The sequence below is a fragment of the Rattus norvegicus genome, chromosome X (genome assembly GCF_021556685.1).
Source record: "Rattus norvegicus strain SHRSP/BbbUtx chromosome X, alternate assembly SHRSP_T2T, whole genome shotgun sequence".
NCBI lineage: Eukaryota > Metazoa > Chordata > Mammalia > Rodentia > Muridae > Rattus > Rattus norvegicus.
The window spans coordinates 86461719-86480671 of NC_141554.1; the positions used below are offsets into that span (position 1 = coordinate 86461719).

Below are 18953 nucleotides of genomic sequence, written 5' to 3' on the forward strand. Positions count from 1 at the left end.
ATCTTAAGAATGATTTTATTTAAAAAATGACTTTCAACAAATGTTTTCACTTTTAATGTATCTAAAAGAATTAAAATAGCTAAGAAAAATAACACATCACCCAAATAAATACAGAGACTCCAAGTATAATTTAAAAAAGACTTATTCTAAAATGGATGGCGTTTTCGGTTTTAGGCAGGCACACTGGGGAAACTGAACGTTCTACTTCATCTTTCAAGCTCTCCTTTAACATCTGCTCATTCCAGGAAGCACCAGGTTAGCTGCTCAGCGGTTATCTTCAGGCTGGGAGCAAACACACCCCCACTGTTCTGAGAACAACTTACCCAGGTACATCTAGAATATGAGAATCTGTGTTCTGGATAATACCTTAAAGGCTATCTGAGTTACCTTCCTTATATTCAAAATGGTAGAAATTGAACCGCTTGAGACCCTCCCATTGCATAATCTAGAGCAGGTTTCCCTGGTATTTGTGATAACATAGTTCAAATTTGAGTCAAAAACAAAACAAAACAAAAAACAAACAAAAACCCCTGAATTCCATTTCTTGGATGGTATTAGCCACTGGACATTTACTAGCTGTGTGATTTTGGCAAGTTAGACTTCCAAGCTGCTTCTTTTCTTTTGTGTACTGAAAAGGATACCAATTTTACCAAGGTTTTTGACCGGATTATATGAAGTGCTTAAGTTCATTGATTAGGGAACGGTAAGTATTAGAAAATGGGTTGCTATCACTTTTACTCTAAACCTGAAAATATAGCTGTTCTTACTGTTTGGTAAGAAAGCAAACAGAATTCATTAACACAACAGACAAGATCCCAATGACCAAAGCTTCTATGGCCTAGCATATTCTAAGACAGTAGAATCCGCCCCCCTCCCCAAACTATCTCTTTTATCCTATGCAAACTTACAGTTAAGATAAGAATAGCTAATTGTCGCCAAGCATTATAGGATTAACTAGTCAACTAGAAGCTGAAAAGGATTTCTGGCTCCACCCAAAACATGGAGAACAAATGATGGAAGAGCTAGGGGAAGCTGAGCTCAGACACGGGTTGTGGAACACTGGAGCTTACTCTCAGCACATCTAGTTGTGGTGTGTTAATAGGTGACAGAAAACAAGATGCTTTCTGCATTATGAACTAGGATGCTTTAAACTTCGTAATGCAGGAACCTCAAGAAAAAAAAAATACTTAACTACTCAACACAACAGGGAAGAGTACTTTTTCTTTCCTTTAGTAAAAATACACACGTGTAACGACTGAGTATCATTTTTATAAAACTGCAAATTAGGCTGCATCTGAGCTGCAATGTACCCTAGCTCATGTAAGTATATGGGGGCGTGCGGGGGGAGGGGGGCGTTCTATGAAATGGCGACCTGAAACGATGGGGAATATAACCTTGAAATCAACAAGGAGGGAAGGTGGCAATTATTTGTGCCAACGGCGTCTCCATTGATCAAATCCCGATCCTCCATTGTCATGACACTGCAAACCCACCTTCCTCTAAGGAAATTAACAGGAATCACCACAGCAACCAACCTCAGCAATCGGCATCGACCAGATCGACCCCTACTCAAATGGCGCAAAACACCGCGGGTCCAAGCCCCTCCCTGGAGCTGCCAAGTCCCGCGCTGACTCCAGACTACCTCACTTCCTTTCTGTCCTCCCTCCCAGGCTCGACCCCCGCCGTTTCTTGCCAACCCTCACCACTGACAGAGAAAATAAAAAGCGAGAATTATTTTCTATATTTTGTCCAGCGAAAATCAGGGCCACACATACCCGTCCCTATTACGATCACATCAAAGTCCGAAGGGAGATTATCCGCCATCTTGACAGGAAACGTGTCATGTGACTGTAGTTTGTAGCTGTGAATTTCTAAGGCACTACCTAGGTAGAAAGCGGAAGGAAAAACAGTGCATTCTGGGTGTTGTAGTTTTAGGGTAGCGGGTGCAGGTAGGCGACAACAGAGTAGCATTAAAATGTTAATGCAAATGGTAAAAGCTAGATTTATTTCACAGACTTCAGTGATATACCTTACTTATCCTAGCAGTTTGATATGGAAATGAAACGTAATTATTCGACTCCTCAAGCAAGGATGAATGAGGAAAGTTTGTATACCCCTTTGACAATTACCAAGCAAAAATTGATCAGAGATGCTCAGGCAGTAGTGAAATTCAAAGGGGCTCACTTTGAACAAATGAATCATTCAAGCCAGGAAAACTGTTTCCCCTAGCATGTCTGTATTTGCATTTTTAGAACCTGAGGAATCTCTTTTCACTTTATACCAATACTGTCTTTTTGTCTCTGTGCCTTCCCAGAGAGAATAGAACCAAACAAAAAACTCTTTGCCTAGTTTCCACAGAATAGAATTCCTCACAGAATTTCAAATTGCCGCCTAGCAAAGTAAGTTACAACATTAACTTTGCTTTAGAGATGGCAGTGAGAGTGGGGGATGGGGGAGTGTGAAAGAGTATTAAAGAATAGTAGATGGTTTATAAATCTTTTGTTTCAGAATCTGATTTTCTGCCAAAATAAGGAGAACGCATACAAGTTTCTCCTGCAATGTTGAGGAGAAATGATTAACATTAAATAGATTTAATATGGAAGTGGGCATATTTGATAAGGGAGCTTAAGACTGTCTATGTCAAGCAGTTAATATAACTCTCATGAGTATTTTCAAGGTCTGTCAGCTCACACTCTACCTTATTTAAAACACATTTGTCTGAAAATAGTAAAGCAAAAATAGGCAATGGGGTACACTGTAGTGAGTAAAGTACTTTTTAATCCAAGGAATCATTTTTATAGCTATTTTTCGAGAGTTTCAAAATAACAATCCTTTATACTATCTACAGTCTCAGCTACTTATCATTCTCCATACATTGTTTCCTTCTTAATCTCTATGACCTCCCCACATTAGCTCTTCCTTCAACAATGAATAATCTTCTCAACCTCTAGGTAACATGCTTAATAACAAATAAGGGATACACTTAATATTATTAAAGCATTAAGTGATGTATGTGTTTCTAAAGAACACATGATTCCATGTAATTATGCACAACTTTACGTATCAGTTAAAAATAATAAAATAAAGGGGAAGCTACAAATGTACTTCAATGTTTAAGATCACAGACTGCTCTACTACAGGACCAGATTCTATTCCTATGCTCCCTATGCTTGTATGGTAGCTCACAACCTTGTATAACTCTAATTCCAAGGGAATTCTTTTCTGGCCTCCTGAGGCACCATATGCACATAGTACAGAGACAAACACACAGACCCACACATTAAAAAAACAAACTTGTGAAATAATAAGCATAATAAAAGAAAAGCAAAAAGAAACCATTGGAAGAAAAGTAATCAAATTTTTAAGAGATTCATTTAGGCCAGCCTAGAATGCTAAGCTTTCCAAGTATTGATAATAATATGTACAGCTAGCAAGATAGGTTTAGTAATATTGTAAGATTTAGTTCAGCTTCTGTTTTATCTTTTCCTCCTTCCCTATATTATACTACTTCCACTTTATCATATCCTGCTACATTGCTCTAAAAGTTCATGTATGTTGACTCCTATATAGTACTCATCACCCACACACACATACAAAATATACATCCAGACGTAACATATTATAAAATGTAAACTTTGGCATGTCAAATGCCATTTTTACCCAATGCACTTAATCTAAACTTGTTTTTACAGTAACAATTCAACAAATATTTCCTGAACTGAAATTAATCGTGACTTCTTTGACAGATAGTGAGGTAATGACAAACTATATCATTTGACCTTGATATCTACCTGTCACTTTAAAAGTCACTTTTATTTGCCTTATGTAATTGTCACCTCAGAGGCTTACTGCTCAATGAACACACCCTTTCTATTCTTTCTGAATATGGCTGGCTGGTTCAACTCAGCTGTTTTGGCTCAAACTCCTCTCCAATTTGGCTGGTTCAACTTGGCTTCTCTCAACTTCTCAGTTGCTTGGCCTCAAACTAACTCTGGCAATTTGTTCTAAGCTTTCTGGATACATATTCACTGGCTTCAACTGCCTTGCTGATCTGCAATGAATTGCAGGAACTCACAAAAGAACTCAATTGACTAAACTGAACTCATCTAAATTTCCTGTGCTGCCATTAAATAGCTTCTCTTTCCTGTACTGTTCTCATGAGAGTTAGATGTATCCTATTTCTGACTCATTCTGTCAAATCTTTGTCTGATTCATCATGTTATCTGGCCCTTAATTAGATAGACATCACTTTCAACCATAGTTGCTTCATTCTACAAACTAATTTTACCTTAAAGTTGTATACTAAGTATATGTCTGTACTGGCTGGTTTTGTGTGTCAACTTGACACAAGCTGTAGTCTTGGGTTCTATAAGAAAGCAAGCTAAGCAAGCCAGGGGAAGCAAGCCAGTAAGTAACATCTCTCCATGGCCTCTGCATCAGCTCCTGCTTCCTGACCTGCTTGAGTCCCGGTCCTGACTTCCTTTGGTGATGAACAGCAAGTGGAAGTGTAAGCTGAACAAACCCTTTCCTCCCCAGCTTGCTTCTTGGTCATTATGTTTGTGCAGGAATAGAAACCCTAAGAAAATGTCTGTATTCCAGCCAGACGGATTAAACATGTGTGGCACGTCTGCATTCCAGTCAGATCACACAGACCTAAATCTTTGGATGCGATCCCTTTTCAGAGCAGCCATGTTGATTGATTAAAATTCCTCTACATGCCACAATTAAGTGCCTTAATTTTTTTAAGATGTTTGATAATTTTTTTATTTTTAAAAGTACCATGAGAACTGTTTTAAAAATAAATTTTAATAGATATGCTTTCTGCACTTTTGTACACTTTGGTACAATAATTATCAATATTGTAGTTTTCTTAATTTTGTTTATGGATTACCATGTTATGCCACAGCATTCTCTTGTGGTATGATTCAATAAGGAATCTCTTGCAAAATATATTCCTTGAAAGGTACAACATATTATTCACTAAGTCACTACATTATTTGACTTGCTATGACAAAAAAGCTTTGAGTATTATCAGAACTGAAATAGATGTTATCTATGAAGTGCCCAATATACCAATAAAAATGTAAACTAAAACAGCCCAAAGAAAATACAGGAATCTTTCCAAAATCTCTAGCAGTGGGAAACACAATAAGATAGAATACAAACAAACAACAAAATATGGGTATACATTCAAGGATGCACATAGTACGATCACATTATGTTTTAAAAATATGAATAACTTATTATGACTCATAAAATTTCCTTATAAACACAGTGTGAAAAATAAAAGTCACTAATAAATTTATTTATTCTTTAATAATCATGAATCTTCTAGTAAGTGAATGGGTTATAATAAAATGCTGAGATATGAACAAATAACAGACAAATGTCCTGTCTTTGGAAGGTTTATGTGTAATTCTGCTGAATTTCTAGTCTGTCTTGCCCCATATTTGAAGTTTTATTTCCCTTGAAGATCAAAGCCTGGTATTCATGAAGAAAATATTACCAACATGTTTAGCTGTATTTTTCTGAGTATATGATATTTTTATAAATCTATCATACATTAAAAATTGTCACTGTATTAAAATATAAATCTTCTTTGTGAAGAAATGTTACAATGTCTTTTAAAATAAACATTGTTTATATTTTATGTAAATAAATAATACAGGACTTTACAATGTCAGGAAATGGCATAAAACAAAACAACTAGAAATTGTTGGCTGTTCTTCCAAGGACATCTATTTTTGAGAGTTGAAATATTTTGATAAGTCATAGTAGAATGAATTGTATCTAAGAAATAAGCACCTATTAAATAATCATAACACCAATTTTATTCCTAAAGGTTTTCTGAGTTGAAAACAATAATTTCTTATTATATATTGCGTTTAAAAGTACATTTTACTATGAAAAGATTAAGTTTCTACAAAGGTTTTTTTCTCTCTAGGATCTTTCTTCTCAATTCTAGAACTATATTTAACTCCTTATTTTCTTTTCCGAATGTCCACTACTGTGCTCCAAAATATTCCAATTACATTCCTAAAATGTCTCTTCATATGATATTCACTATCTTAGATACAGTTCCACCTTCTACTCACTTAAATCAAAATTGCAAAAATCACCCTGAGCTCATGCTTTCCTTCTTCTCTTAAACTATATCAATACTCATACCAGATTTGTCTTTAAAATATACTGCAACAGTGTCCAGTAGTTTACTATACCAGACATTAGTTCCATCTTGTGGAGTGTGCCTAAATCCAATCAGAAAGTGGCTAGTCACTCCCACAACATTCATGTCACTATTGCACTGCCCCCCATATCTTGACAAGATGCTCAGTATTGCAGCTCATAGGGTTCACAGCAGGATAAGTTCTTTTGGGTTTTCTTTGTTTATTTGTTTTTGTTTGTTTGTTTTATGGCTGTTTCTCCTCTGGTAGAATAAATATTCCTTAAGCACTGTGAAACCTATTCAGAGGAAATAAAGCTACCATGTCGATATCAGCTTTATTTCTCTGTGTCCAATAACTAAAGATGGGACAAAGCCTTAGTGGAGAACCCAATTCCATTGTCATACTAAATGACATAGTATTAAACTGCCCCACCTGGGGATCCAGTTCATATACATACAGACACCAAACCCAGACACTATTGCTGATGCCAAGAAGGGCATGCTGACAGGAGCCTGATATAGCTGGCTCCTGAAAAGATCAGCCAGAGCATGACAAATACAGAAGTGAATGCTCACAGTCAACCATTGAACTGAGACTGGGGTCGCCACTGGAGGAGTTAGAGAAAGGATTGAAAGAGCTGAAGGGGTTTGCAACCCCATAAGAACAATGCCAACCAACCAGAGCTCCCAGGAACTAAACCATCATCCAAAGAGTACACATGAACAGATCCATGGCTCCAGCTGCTTATGTACCAGAGGATGACCTTGTTGGGCACTAATGTGAGGAGAAGCCCTAGGTCCTGCCAAAGCTCGTCCACCCTCGCCCCAATGTAAGGGAATGTCAGGATGGGGAGGTGGGAAGGGATAGGTGGATGGGTGGGGAATCATCCTCATAGAAGGGGGAGAGGGTGGGATAGGGGGTAAAAAATCTTTCCCCTAAGTTTTTAATTTGTGCATTTCTCAACCCTCATAAGTGAAACTTCTTTTTGTAGTATGCAGCAATTAATACAGAGACCAACAACTGATCAAGGTGCAGGAAAAAAGAGTCCATGGAGCGTTCAACTCTAAATGTGGAGTATATGTAGCCCTCCCTGACCCCAGGCCTTATCATTGTAGAAGAAAGGTCAGAAAAATTGTAAGGGCCAGAAGTAATAGACATTAACAACCAGTATTATTTGCTTGATATGACAGGTCACTGCATATATGAACTCATAGTTGCTGTGACTACATACACAAGATCAAGCCAGCCAAAATTCCAGAATTGACAGAGGTGCTCATGAACTGCTACTCTTAGCTGAGAATTTGTTGACAACTGATGGATACTAAAAGAATAAGGGAGTCAGTTTCCTCAGATACGTAGCCACTAAGAGGTTACCCCTGCTTCAGTACATGGTCCTATATCCATGCACATAAAGGTAGGTTTGAGAAATAATGGAGGAGGGTGGGAGGGAGGAAGTGAAGGAGGGAGCCAGGGAAGGAAAGGAGGAATTGGAAGTAAAGGACAGGGGTGGATTTGATTGTAACATTGTATACATGCATAAAATTCTCAAATACAAAATGAAAGTCAAATACATATACATATATTTATTTTCTAAATCAGGGCTACCAATATAAATTATGCCTGGACAACTGCAATAAGTCCCATTTAAACGCATAATACATACTTGCTTCTCTGCAATCCACTGTTCACAATATTAGCAAGAATATTAACTCAAATATTACATGTCTTTGTTTATCTTAAACCACTCATGAGTTTGCACTGATTTCAAAATACACTCAATTTTCAGTCTCAGATCACTGTTTTTGCTTTTCCTCTGTAGGTTACAGTCATATTACACTTTCTTCATGTCCCAAATTAGTTGTGTTCCTTCTTGTTTCAGGCCTTTGACATATCGCTGGTGTTATGTATAACTCAAGTACACCTCTGCCTTTTTTCCTCACTTCTCCTACCATATTTCTACTCATCTTTTATGTTAGTTTTGCAAAATTAATGCATTCCTGCCAGCCTTTGTTGAGGACACTTTTGGGCTTAAATTCTATCATCTTTTAGTCCCCTCTTGTTGAATATGATTGGAAATAGCTAATTATTTAGTGAGTAACTTGTTTTATATGCTTAGAAGGAAAGATCATCAGAGACATGATGTGTACCTTATACTAATCTTTCATTTCTAGTGCATGCCTCAGTGCATATCACATAGTGATACAACAGTATTTGCTGAATAATAAAGTATAAGAAGGCTTGAGAGACAACATGTGCGCTGCAATGATTGATGTTAGTTAAGAAACTATCATTTTTACCCAGTAATGTGCTTAAATTTTTGCGTTTGTGAGTGTTATTGAGCAAATATCAAATAAATACGTAATACAAAATCACCCAGGATTTTACAATGACTGATATGACTAATAACACTTTCTACCCTTATGTTCCCCCAACATTTTCCCTATCATAAACACTAATGCTTATAGTTTCTTGTGAACTGTGCTAGAGATTGTATGTGTGGAATATATATATGTATATATATATATTATAAAAAAATACTATATTATTCCTCTCTTTACACCTTTATTTACTATTGCTTTAACCTGGAGATCTGCTCTTGTTGTATAAAAGGGTTCTAGTTTCTTTTTTTTCCATCTTTATTAAATTGGGTATTTCTTATTTACATTTCAATTGTTATTCCCTTTCCCGGTTTCCAGGCCAGCATCCCCCTAACCCCGCCCCCTCCCCTTCTGTATGGGTGTTCCTCTCCCCATCCTCCCCCCATTACCGCCCTCCCCGCAACAATCACTTCCACTGGGGGTTCAGTCTTGGCAGGACCAAGGCCTTCCCCTTCCACTGGTGCTCTTACTAGGCTATTCATTGCTACCTATGAGGTTGGAGCCCAGGGTCAGTCCATGTATAGTCTTTGGGTAGTGGCTTAGTCCCTGGAAGCTCTGGTTGGTTGGTATTCTTGTTCATTTACGGTCTCAAGCCCCTTCGAGCTCTTTCAGTCCTTTCTCTGATTCCTTCAACGGGGTCCCGTTCTCAGTTCAGTGGTTTGGTGCTGGCATTCGCCTATATATTTGCTGTATTCTGGCTGTGTCTCTCAGGAGAGATCTACATCCGGTTCCTGTCAGCCTGCACTTCTTTGCTTCATCCATGTTATTTAGTTTGGTGGCTGTATATCTTTAGAATAATTTTCAACAATTCTATTGTATGGGTATACAATGATTAATTTTACATTCATTTAGTAATTGATATTCAATGTTTTATGGTCTATTTCTATTAAAGTTATACTGCAATGAACATTTATTTTAGAAATGAAGTATAAGATAATTATTATGCAGTAAGACTCATGTGAAAACTACCAAAACTTCATCCCAGTTTTATTACTATCAATTGAAAGACCACGAGCAAGTTATTACACCTTTTGGAACTTCATTTCCTTAGTCCTTAACATAATGATGACAATATAACTTACCTCCAAGTTATAGGTGAGGAGCAAAACAAGTTAAGTATGGATTTAGATTATATTTCTACTAGTGTACATATTCAGCAATATTGTTATTATTAGTGGAAGTTTTCATGAGCATATAGGATAAGACAATTGTAATCTATTAGATTATAAAGGTTGGAACAATTGAGAATACAATATGAATAAAAGGTACAGTATAAATAAAAGAACATGCAAGTAGGCACATGCATATACTGCCATTAGATGGTAGTTTGGCAATATCTGTCAACATATTAAATTTATGTACATGACAATTTACCACTTCATATTTGGAATTTATCCTACAGACTCACAAATGTGGTTTATTGGTATTTGTAAAGATAGATACAACACTATATATCATTTCACAATTTGCTGATCTTAGGCTTTTAAATCCTTGCAATCAAGAAATTTTTCATACTGGTAGTTATTTTGACATTTAATACCACAATGCAGACAATCTTTGTTTAAATCAAATATGAGTGCTTTACACACAAGATGGCCTAGATTTAAGCATATAAACATAACTTATGTTAAGCATATTTGAGAAAGTCTTATATTAACATAGGCATCTGAAAGAATGCCTATAATAGGACATAATACTTAGTATTTCTTGAATGTTGAAAGACAGAGATAAATAGTACATTTTTTGTGAAACCTTTTCCTACCACTGTGGTCACTTTTCTTTTCCTCAGAGTACTTTTCTAAATGACTAGGCTACAAGAAAATAATACTACTGGATATTAGCAGGTGTTTCATGACCAAATACATTTGTGCAGCAATTAAAGAATAGGATTTCTCTTAAAGTGTTTTATAATGTTTTATATGAGCCATGAGGGTTTCATAACTTGCTAACTATAGGATACACTAGGCTGGACTATTGGGATGCTCGGGAATGATATTTCTCAATTTTTAATAAATGGTGTCATTGTCTTCTCAGTAAGACAGACACAAAAAGAATGTTTTTTTGTGAGTGGCACTAAACCAGATGGACCAGAATGATTGCATACTTCTCTCAGATGACAGCATTAGTAGAGTGGTACAGTTTATGCTCCAGCTCACATTGTTTTCCTTCCATTTGCCCACATCTATTAACCCCACCACCACAGAACGCCATTGGCACCACATTAAAACTATTAAGCTAACAAAACACTTCTTTCTGCATAAACAAAAGCACCAGTGTCAGATGAATCACCGTCTCCTTGAGGTCTTTAAGTTAAAGAAAATGTATTCAAAATTGGCAATGTGTGTAGCAATGTGAGTCTCTTAACACTATAAACAATAAATGCTGGCAGGACAAAAGGAAGCTTATTCAACATAATATTAGAAGTTACAGATTTACAAAGGAAATTATAGCTAATGCAGAGCTACTGTCGTGGCTTCTTTGAATTGAAATCTTTGTGCTGTGAAGCCATTATTTGTGGTGGTGATAAAAATCTTCAAATACAAATGTTCTGGGTAACCAAACAGCTAAAAATAGAGAAAGTTCTCTATGCTATAGAATAATATCAAATTACATAAAGTTTGTATAACTTGAATCAGCTTCAATCTTTTCATTTCAAATACATAGAAATACTAAGCCATTATCTGTTTTCTGTTTATAAACCTCATTCTTCAAGTGCATGCACGTTGCTGTTTTTACAAGATAATCAATGTCAAGGCAACAATCATTACACCATATAAGAAATATGTTTTAAGTGCCAGTTTTATTAACAAAATGATTATTTGTACTGTCATATTTGTCAGGTTATTTAATACAGAAGTATTCAGAACACATTTGCATTTTCATGGTCCTTGCAAAGGCAACAAAATAGAAAACTACAAATAATTTTGTGGGAATTTCATGAACTTTTACTGAAAAGCTGGCTGTTCTTATTTTAGCTATTTAATTATAATGTCATATTAACAGAAAGCAGCATACCTGATTCTTCATGGATGAATAAGCACATTCAATAAGGAAGGATTTAACAGAGTAAATCAAACACTGGATTAAATTTTTTCTGCATAACAGACCACAAAATGGGCATTCATTTTACCAATGGATCATTGGCATTAAAAACAAGAAGAAGTGCATACCAACATAATTAAACTGAATATTCGGTTGCCCAATTACAAAGTTACTGATATTTTGTCAAATTAACATTCATTTAAACAAAATCTCCTAAATATATTCAAGAATACACACTGGAAAAATTAAATATAAGCACTATTAATTTTCTTTTTTTATTGGATATTTTTTATTTACATTTCAAATATTATAACCTTTCCTGGTTTCCCAGCCATAAACCCTCAACCCTTCCCCTCCTCTTCTTCTATAAGGGTGTTCCCCCTCCCCAACCACCTACCCCTTCCTGCCTCCCCACCCTAACATTCCCCTACACTGGGGGGTCCAGCCTTGGCCTGACCTGGCTTCTCCCATTAGTGCCCAACAAGGCTATCCTCTGTTACATATGCAGCTGGAGCCATGGGTCTGTCCATGTGTACTCTTTGGGTAGTGGTTTAGTCCCTGGGAGCTCTGGTTGGTTGGCATTGTTCTTAGGAGGTTGCAAATCCTTCACCTACTTCAATTCTTTCTCTAATTCCTCCAACGGGGACCCCATTCTTAGTTCAGTGGTTTGATGCTAGCATTCGCCTCTGTAGTTTTTAGGATCTGGCTGAAAATCTCAGGAAACAGCTATAGTGGGAAATATTTTTGTTCCCCCCTTTAAGAAGGTCCAAAGAAACCGCACTTTGGTCATTCTTCTTCTTCAGCTTCATGTGGTTTGTGGATTGTATCTTGGGTAATTCGACCTTTTGGGCTAATAGCCACTTATCAGTGAGTACATACCATGTGTACTTTTTGGTGATTGGGTTACATCACCCTGTATGATATTTTCTAATTCCATCCATTTGCCTATGAATTTCATGAAGTCATTGCTTTTGATAGCTGAGTAGTACTTCATCGTGTAGATGTACCACACTTTCTGTATCCATTCCTCTGTTGAAGGACATCTGGGTTACTTCCAGCTTCTGACTATTATAAATAAGGCTGCTATGAACATAGTGGAGCACGTGTCTTTGTTATATGTTGGGGCATCTTTTGGGTATATGCCCAAGAGAGGTATAGCTGGGTCCTCAGGTAGTTCAATGTCCAATTTTTTGAGGAACCTCCAGACTGATTTCCAGAATGGTTGTACCAGTCTGCAATCCCACCAACAATGGAGGAGTGTTCCTCTTTCTCCGCATCCTCGCCAGCATTTGCTGTCACCTGAGTTTTTGATCTTAGCCATTCTGACTGATGTGAGGTGGAATCTCAGGGTTGTTTTGATTTGCATTTCCCTGATGACTAAGGATGTTGAACTTTTCTTTAAGGACTTCTCACCCATTCCATATTCCTCAGCTGAGAATTCTTTGTTTAGCTCTGTACCCCATTTTTAATAGGGCTATTTGGCTCTCTAGAGTCTAACTTCATCAGTTCTTTGAATATATTGGATATTAGCCCTCTATCAGATGTAGGATTGGTAAAGATCTTTTTCCAACTTGTTGGTTGCCATTTTGTCCTAATTACACTGTCCTTTGCCTTATAGAAACTTTAGAATTTTATGAGGTCCCATTTGTCAATTCTTGGTCTTAGAGCATAAGCCATTGGTGTTCTGTTCAGGAAATTTTCCACAGTGTCCATGTGTTCGAGGCACTTCCCCACTTTCTCTTCTACTAGTTTGAGTGTATCTGATTTGATAGGGAGGTTCTTGATCCACTTAGACTTAAGTACAGGACAATAAGATTGGATAGATCTGCATTCTTCTACATGTTGCCCTCCAGTTGAACCAGCACCATTTGTTGAAAATGCTATCTTTTTTCCATTGGATAGTTTTAGCTCTTTTGTCAAAGATCAAGTGACCATAGGTGTGTGGGTTCATTTCTGGGTCTTCAATTCTATTCCATTAATCTACCTGCCTGTCTCTGCACCAATACCATATGGTTATTATCACTATTGCTCTGTAATACAGCTTGAGGTCAGGGATGGTGATTACTCCCAGAAGTTCTTTTACTGTTGAGTATAGTTTTCACTATCCTGGGTTTTTTGTTACTCCAAATGAATTAGCAAATTTATCTTTCTAACTCTATGAAGAATTGAGTTGGAATTTTGATGGGGATGGCGTGGAATCTGTAGATTGTTTTTGGCCAAATGGCCATTTTACTATACTAATCCTGCTAATCCATGAGCATGGGAGATCTTTCCATCTTCTGAAATCTTCGTCAATTTCTTTCTTCAGAGATTTGAAGTTCTTGTCATACAGATCTTCAGTTGCTTGGTTAGATTCACGTTGAGAAATTTTGTTATTTTTTACTATTGTGAAGGGTTTAATTTCCCTAATTTCTTTCTCAACCTGTTTATCCTCTGAGTAGAGGAAAGCTGCTGATTTGTTTGAGTTAATTTTATACCCAGCCACATTGCTGAAGTTGTTTATCAGGCTTAGGAGTTTTTTTGGTGGAACTTTTGGGGTCACTAAAGTATATTATCATATCATCTGCATATAGTGATATTTTGCCTTCTTCCTTTCCAATTTGTATCCCTTTGATCTCCTTTTGTTGCCTGATTGCTCTGGCTAGGACTTTGAGTACTATATTGAATAAATAGGGAGAGAGTGGGCAGCCTTGTCTAGTCCCTGATTATTTTCATTTCATTGTTCAATAAATTGTTTCATTCTGTATTATTCTCAATGTTTAAACCAGGTAGTTTTCTGTATTTGGTTTCACAATGTAAAAAAGTTCAAACACATGGAAGTTCACCATAAATTTTATTATGATGCTGCGCATCAAACTCAGTGTTTCATGCATACAAAACATTTACTCTGCAATTAAGCTTCAACTGTAGCCTCTCTAATTTTTAACATTAGGTTTGGAATTAAAGTGATATATTTATATTATATTAATATATTATAAAATTATGTAAATATGATAATACAATTTACTCTACCATCTAAAATAATCTACCATCTACAAATAATGGTATGAAAATAAGTATGGGCTTATAAAGGCAAATAAGTGGTTTCCTCGGTTTTTTGAAGAAGGAAACCAAATGGTAATGAAAAAAAAATACTATGGAATTATCCAATGTGTACACTAATATAAAGTCATGAAAACACAGTAATGGAAACTTCAATCACAATTCTAACTTCTTTTCCTCAAAGTACATATTACAAATATAAAATTTTCATCAAAAATATATGTAAAACTTTGGCAGCCAGCTTCCGAAATGGCCTTCAAGGCCTTTATATCATAGGGTTGATACCCTTATATAGTCCCTTTAACACCTTAACACAGATGACTATTCAAATAGGATTTTGTGACAATAGCAGAGTGTGACTGCATAAGACATGTCATCAATTCTTGTTATACTTTTTACCTTATTCTTATTAATTATTTGTTTGTTTACATCCCAAATGTTGTCCCCAACCTCCCAGTCCCCTCTCACAGATCTCCTCCCTCCATCTCCCTTCACTTTGGCTTCTGAGAGAGCAGCTTCCTCCCACTCCCTGCCCCCACCCTGGTGTATCAAGACTCTGCAGGATTAGGTTCATCCTTTTCCACTGAGGCAGGACAAAGTATCCCTCTGCTACACATGTGTTGGGGGCCTCGGACCAACCTGTTTATGCTCTTTGGTTTGTAGCTCAGTCTCTGGGACTTCCTAGAGATCCAGGGTAGTTAATAGTCCTGTTCTTCCTATGTGGTTGCCTTCTCCTTGAGGGGTTTCAATCCTTCCCCTAACTCTTCCACAGAGGTGTTGTAAAATTATACAAAAGGACTGTTTTTTTACCTCCACTAGATCTGGAATCACAGTGCCCCAAGTTATCTGGTAGATATCTTGCCAGAAACACACATCCCAATTCCGTGGTGGCTTGGTGTCTCTAGCTGCCATACACTCTCTTAAACTTACATTGCTATATGAATGAACACACAACATAATAAACTCTAATCCAATTGATAAGATATAATTGCCCACCTAAACATTCAAAGCCCTTTACCATCCATCCCTTAAGAATATTCAAAACAACCTGTAAATACACAGAGTGCAATCTTAATGTCAGCCTCCATGTTCTCTCCAGTCTCCTCACATTCCAGTCTCCTCTTCTTCCCTCAAACTCTTCTCCTCGACCATCCTTCCTTCTCATCCAATGACAGGCCTCGTTCTATCCTGTACCTGCCCTCACCTGTATGACATCCTACACAGAGGTCCCTGAATTATATCCAATATTTGTCTGTAGGTATCTGCATCTGTCTCAGCTGCTGGGTAGAGCCTCTAGGAGGACTGCTGTGCTAAGCTCCTGTCTGCAAGCATAGCATAGCATCATTAATAATGTGAGAGAATGGTGCCTGCCTGCCATTCTGGTATGGGTCTCAAAATGGGCCTGTCACTAGTTGGCCATTCTGTCAGTCTCTGCCCCATGTTTGTCCCTGCATTTCTTTTAGACAGGACCAAATTGAAGTCAAAAGTTTTATAGCTTGGTGTCCCCATCTTTTGACCAGGGGTCCTGTCAGGCTACTGGAGGTGGTCTTTTAAAGATTCATATACCATCTGTTGGGCATTTCTGCTAAGATTACCTGCATTGACTGCTGGGGGCCTTCCTGATCCCAGGTCTCTGGGACTTCCTAGTGAACCCCTCTCCCATTACGAACCCCTCCCCCCATTATGAACCCCTCCCTCCATTATGAACCCATGGCAGCTGCATATTTCCATTTATTCTCCTATCCCATGGGGACTCTCTCCTGTCTCTCCCCATGCCTGATCCTACCCTCATTCCTCTAGCCCTCCCCTCAACAGCCCTTTGTGATAAAAGTCATGGAGAGAACAGGGATACAAGGGGCACACAAGCCAATAGTCAACATCAAATTAAATGGAGAGAAACTTAAAGAATTTCCAACAGAATCAAGGATAAGACAAGGCTATACACTCCCCCATATCTCTTCAATGTACTTGGTTTTGGCTAGAGCAATTAGACAACTAAAAGAGATCAAGAGGATAGAAATTGGAAAAGAAGAATTACTACTATTCACAGATGATATGATAGTAAACATGAGTGACCCCAAAATTACTACTGGAGAACTCCTAGAACAGCTAATCACCTGGCTTTTGGTAAAGCCAAATGCCAATTTATGAAAATGCAAAAGTAACTTTATGAAAAGTTTTACGTGACCAAGATTCTTTATGTAAAGGAAGCATGGATAGAAGGCCTCTTGCTAATAGACATTGTTGCGAGCTGCCTTTGGAGGAAAAATCAGAAAAACAACTACATTACTCTATACCTCCTCAAAAATGTTGATATTAAAAAATGCATGTTTTTTTTTTGAACTTCACATTCAATTTTATTTTTTTAATTTTATTTTTCTTGGATATTTTATTTATTTACATTTCAAATGTTATCCCCTTTCCCCCCATCATACTTTCCCTCTTTCCCCCTGATTCTATGAGGATGCTCCCACTCCCACCCACCCACACCAACCTCAACACCCTGGCATTACCCTACATAGGGGAAACGAGCCTTCACAGGACCACAAGCTTTTTCTCCTATTGATGCTGGACAATGCCTTCCTTTGTTATATATGGACTGGAATCATGGGTCCCTCCATATGTTCTCATTGGTTGGTGGTTTAGTCCCTGGGAGCTCTGGTGGGGTCTGGTTGGTTGATATTGTTGTTCTTCCTATGGTGTTGCAAACCCCTTCAGCTCCTTCAGTCTTTCTCTAATTCCTCCACTGAGGTCCCCTTGTTTAGTTCAATGGTTAGCTGCTAAATTTTAGATGATTTTTGTTTAGGAAAACATTTCAAAATCAATAAAACACAGGAGTATTTTAGTAAAGTAAATCTTACTTTCAAGTTTCCAGCTTTACTTAGTTTTGCTACTTCTCTAACTTGACAGTATGGTTCAAATAAGGTGCTCTCTTTACTAAGACCTAAATGTCTATATGTCTTCATGTCTTTGTTCAAATCATTTTCTCTGACTAAAAAACCATCTTTTTCTTTCCTTCTTTTACCATAACCTTGATGTCAAAATTCACATATTTGGGAATAGAGAGATGACTTGGATAAACAAACAAGCACATACATATATACATACATAGCAAAACACACTTCTGAGTTTAATTTTCAGACCCCTAAGTGAAAGGAGAGAATCAGCTCTGAGTAGTTGTCCCTGACCTCCACATACATGATAAGGTGGGAAAATACACACACACAAACACACACACACACACACACAAACACACAAACACACACACACACACACTCAAATCACTTTGTCTCTGTCTCTGTCTTCCTCAATCTCTGTAATTTATTGACAGCATTGAAAAACAAATAATGAAGGGAAAATTTGTACCATTATTACTCTGATGCAAGAAAAAAATAAACTGTATGAAAAGTTATTTGCTCCCAGAGAGTACAGCCATGGGGAGACGGCCAAGTGACTCCAGGAATTAGTTATAGCCAAATTTAAATCAATCATGCATGGAAAAGAAGTACAAGAGTAAATACACTTGCCTCTTGTTCATTTTCTCCTTCATTCTTTCTCCACGGCCTGCTATTTTCTGAATTCTACAAAAGACAGAGATGTATTACAGAGTTAAAAGGATACATGGCCATAAACATGCAAATGGAAAGGTATTCAGATAATTACCTTGGGCCAAGTGTCCAACTATAGACCAATCTCTGTGGTCCAGGACATGATTGTCTAGCGTAGGTGGTGTGATCACCAATGGAGTGGAGGTAAAGTGGATGCAATGTCCCACAATAATAAAGCCCTCCAACACAACCGAAGGAATGATAATACATATGAATATGTCCAATTCAATCACAATGCTGTACTAGATTCTTGAGAGCATTTACTGAATTAAGACTGAAAATATATTTAGTTTTTTTTTACAGAGAAAGGTCAAAGAAAACATAAAATTTACTCATTTAAATAAAGGTTTTCCAGTGAACTAGACTGGTGGGGGGAGGGCGGCAATGGGGGGAGGGTTGGGAGGGGAACACCCATAAGGAAGGGGGAGGGGAGGGGGATGTTTGCCCGGATACCGGGAAAGGGAATAACACTCGAAATGTATATAAGAAATACTCAAGTTAATAAAAAAAATAAAGGTTTTTAATTTTAGTGAAACCATTAACACAGTTTTAGAAAATTTGCATAACCCCTTAAACCAAACACGTGGCCTTTAGCTATCATCCTCTTTTCTTCTGTCACTGTCCTTCAGTCCCAGATGATTACTAGTTTACTTTTGATATGTGTAGGTTTTATCTTCTGGACATTTTGTATTGGCTTCTTCTACATTAGTATTGTG

The 18953-nt window shown here is 37.3% G+C and overlaps 1 protein-coding gene across 3 annotated transcripts in view; it reads right to left on the reverse strand.

Moving 5' to 3' along the window:
* The window catches only part of Chm (CHM Rab escort protein), a 158761-nt gene extending 156915 nt beyond the window's left edge, over positions 1–1846 (reverse strand). For 2 of the 3 annotated variants that reach the window (NR_197594.1, NM_017067.2), the window contains 1 exon segment: positions 1776–1846. Coding sequence is in view for 1 of the 3 variants with exons in the window: in NM_017067.2 (NP_058763.2) it covers positions 1776–1824 (49 nt within the window). In the remaining 2 variants the exon portion in view is untranslated. 3 annotated transcript variants of the gene reach the window in all.
* Positions 1847–18953: the final 17107 nt, after the last annotated feature.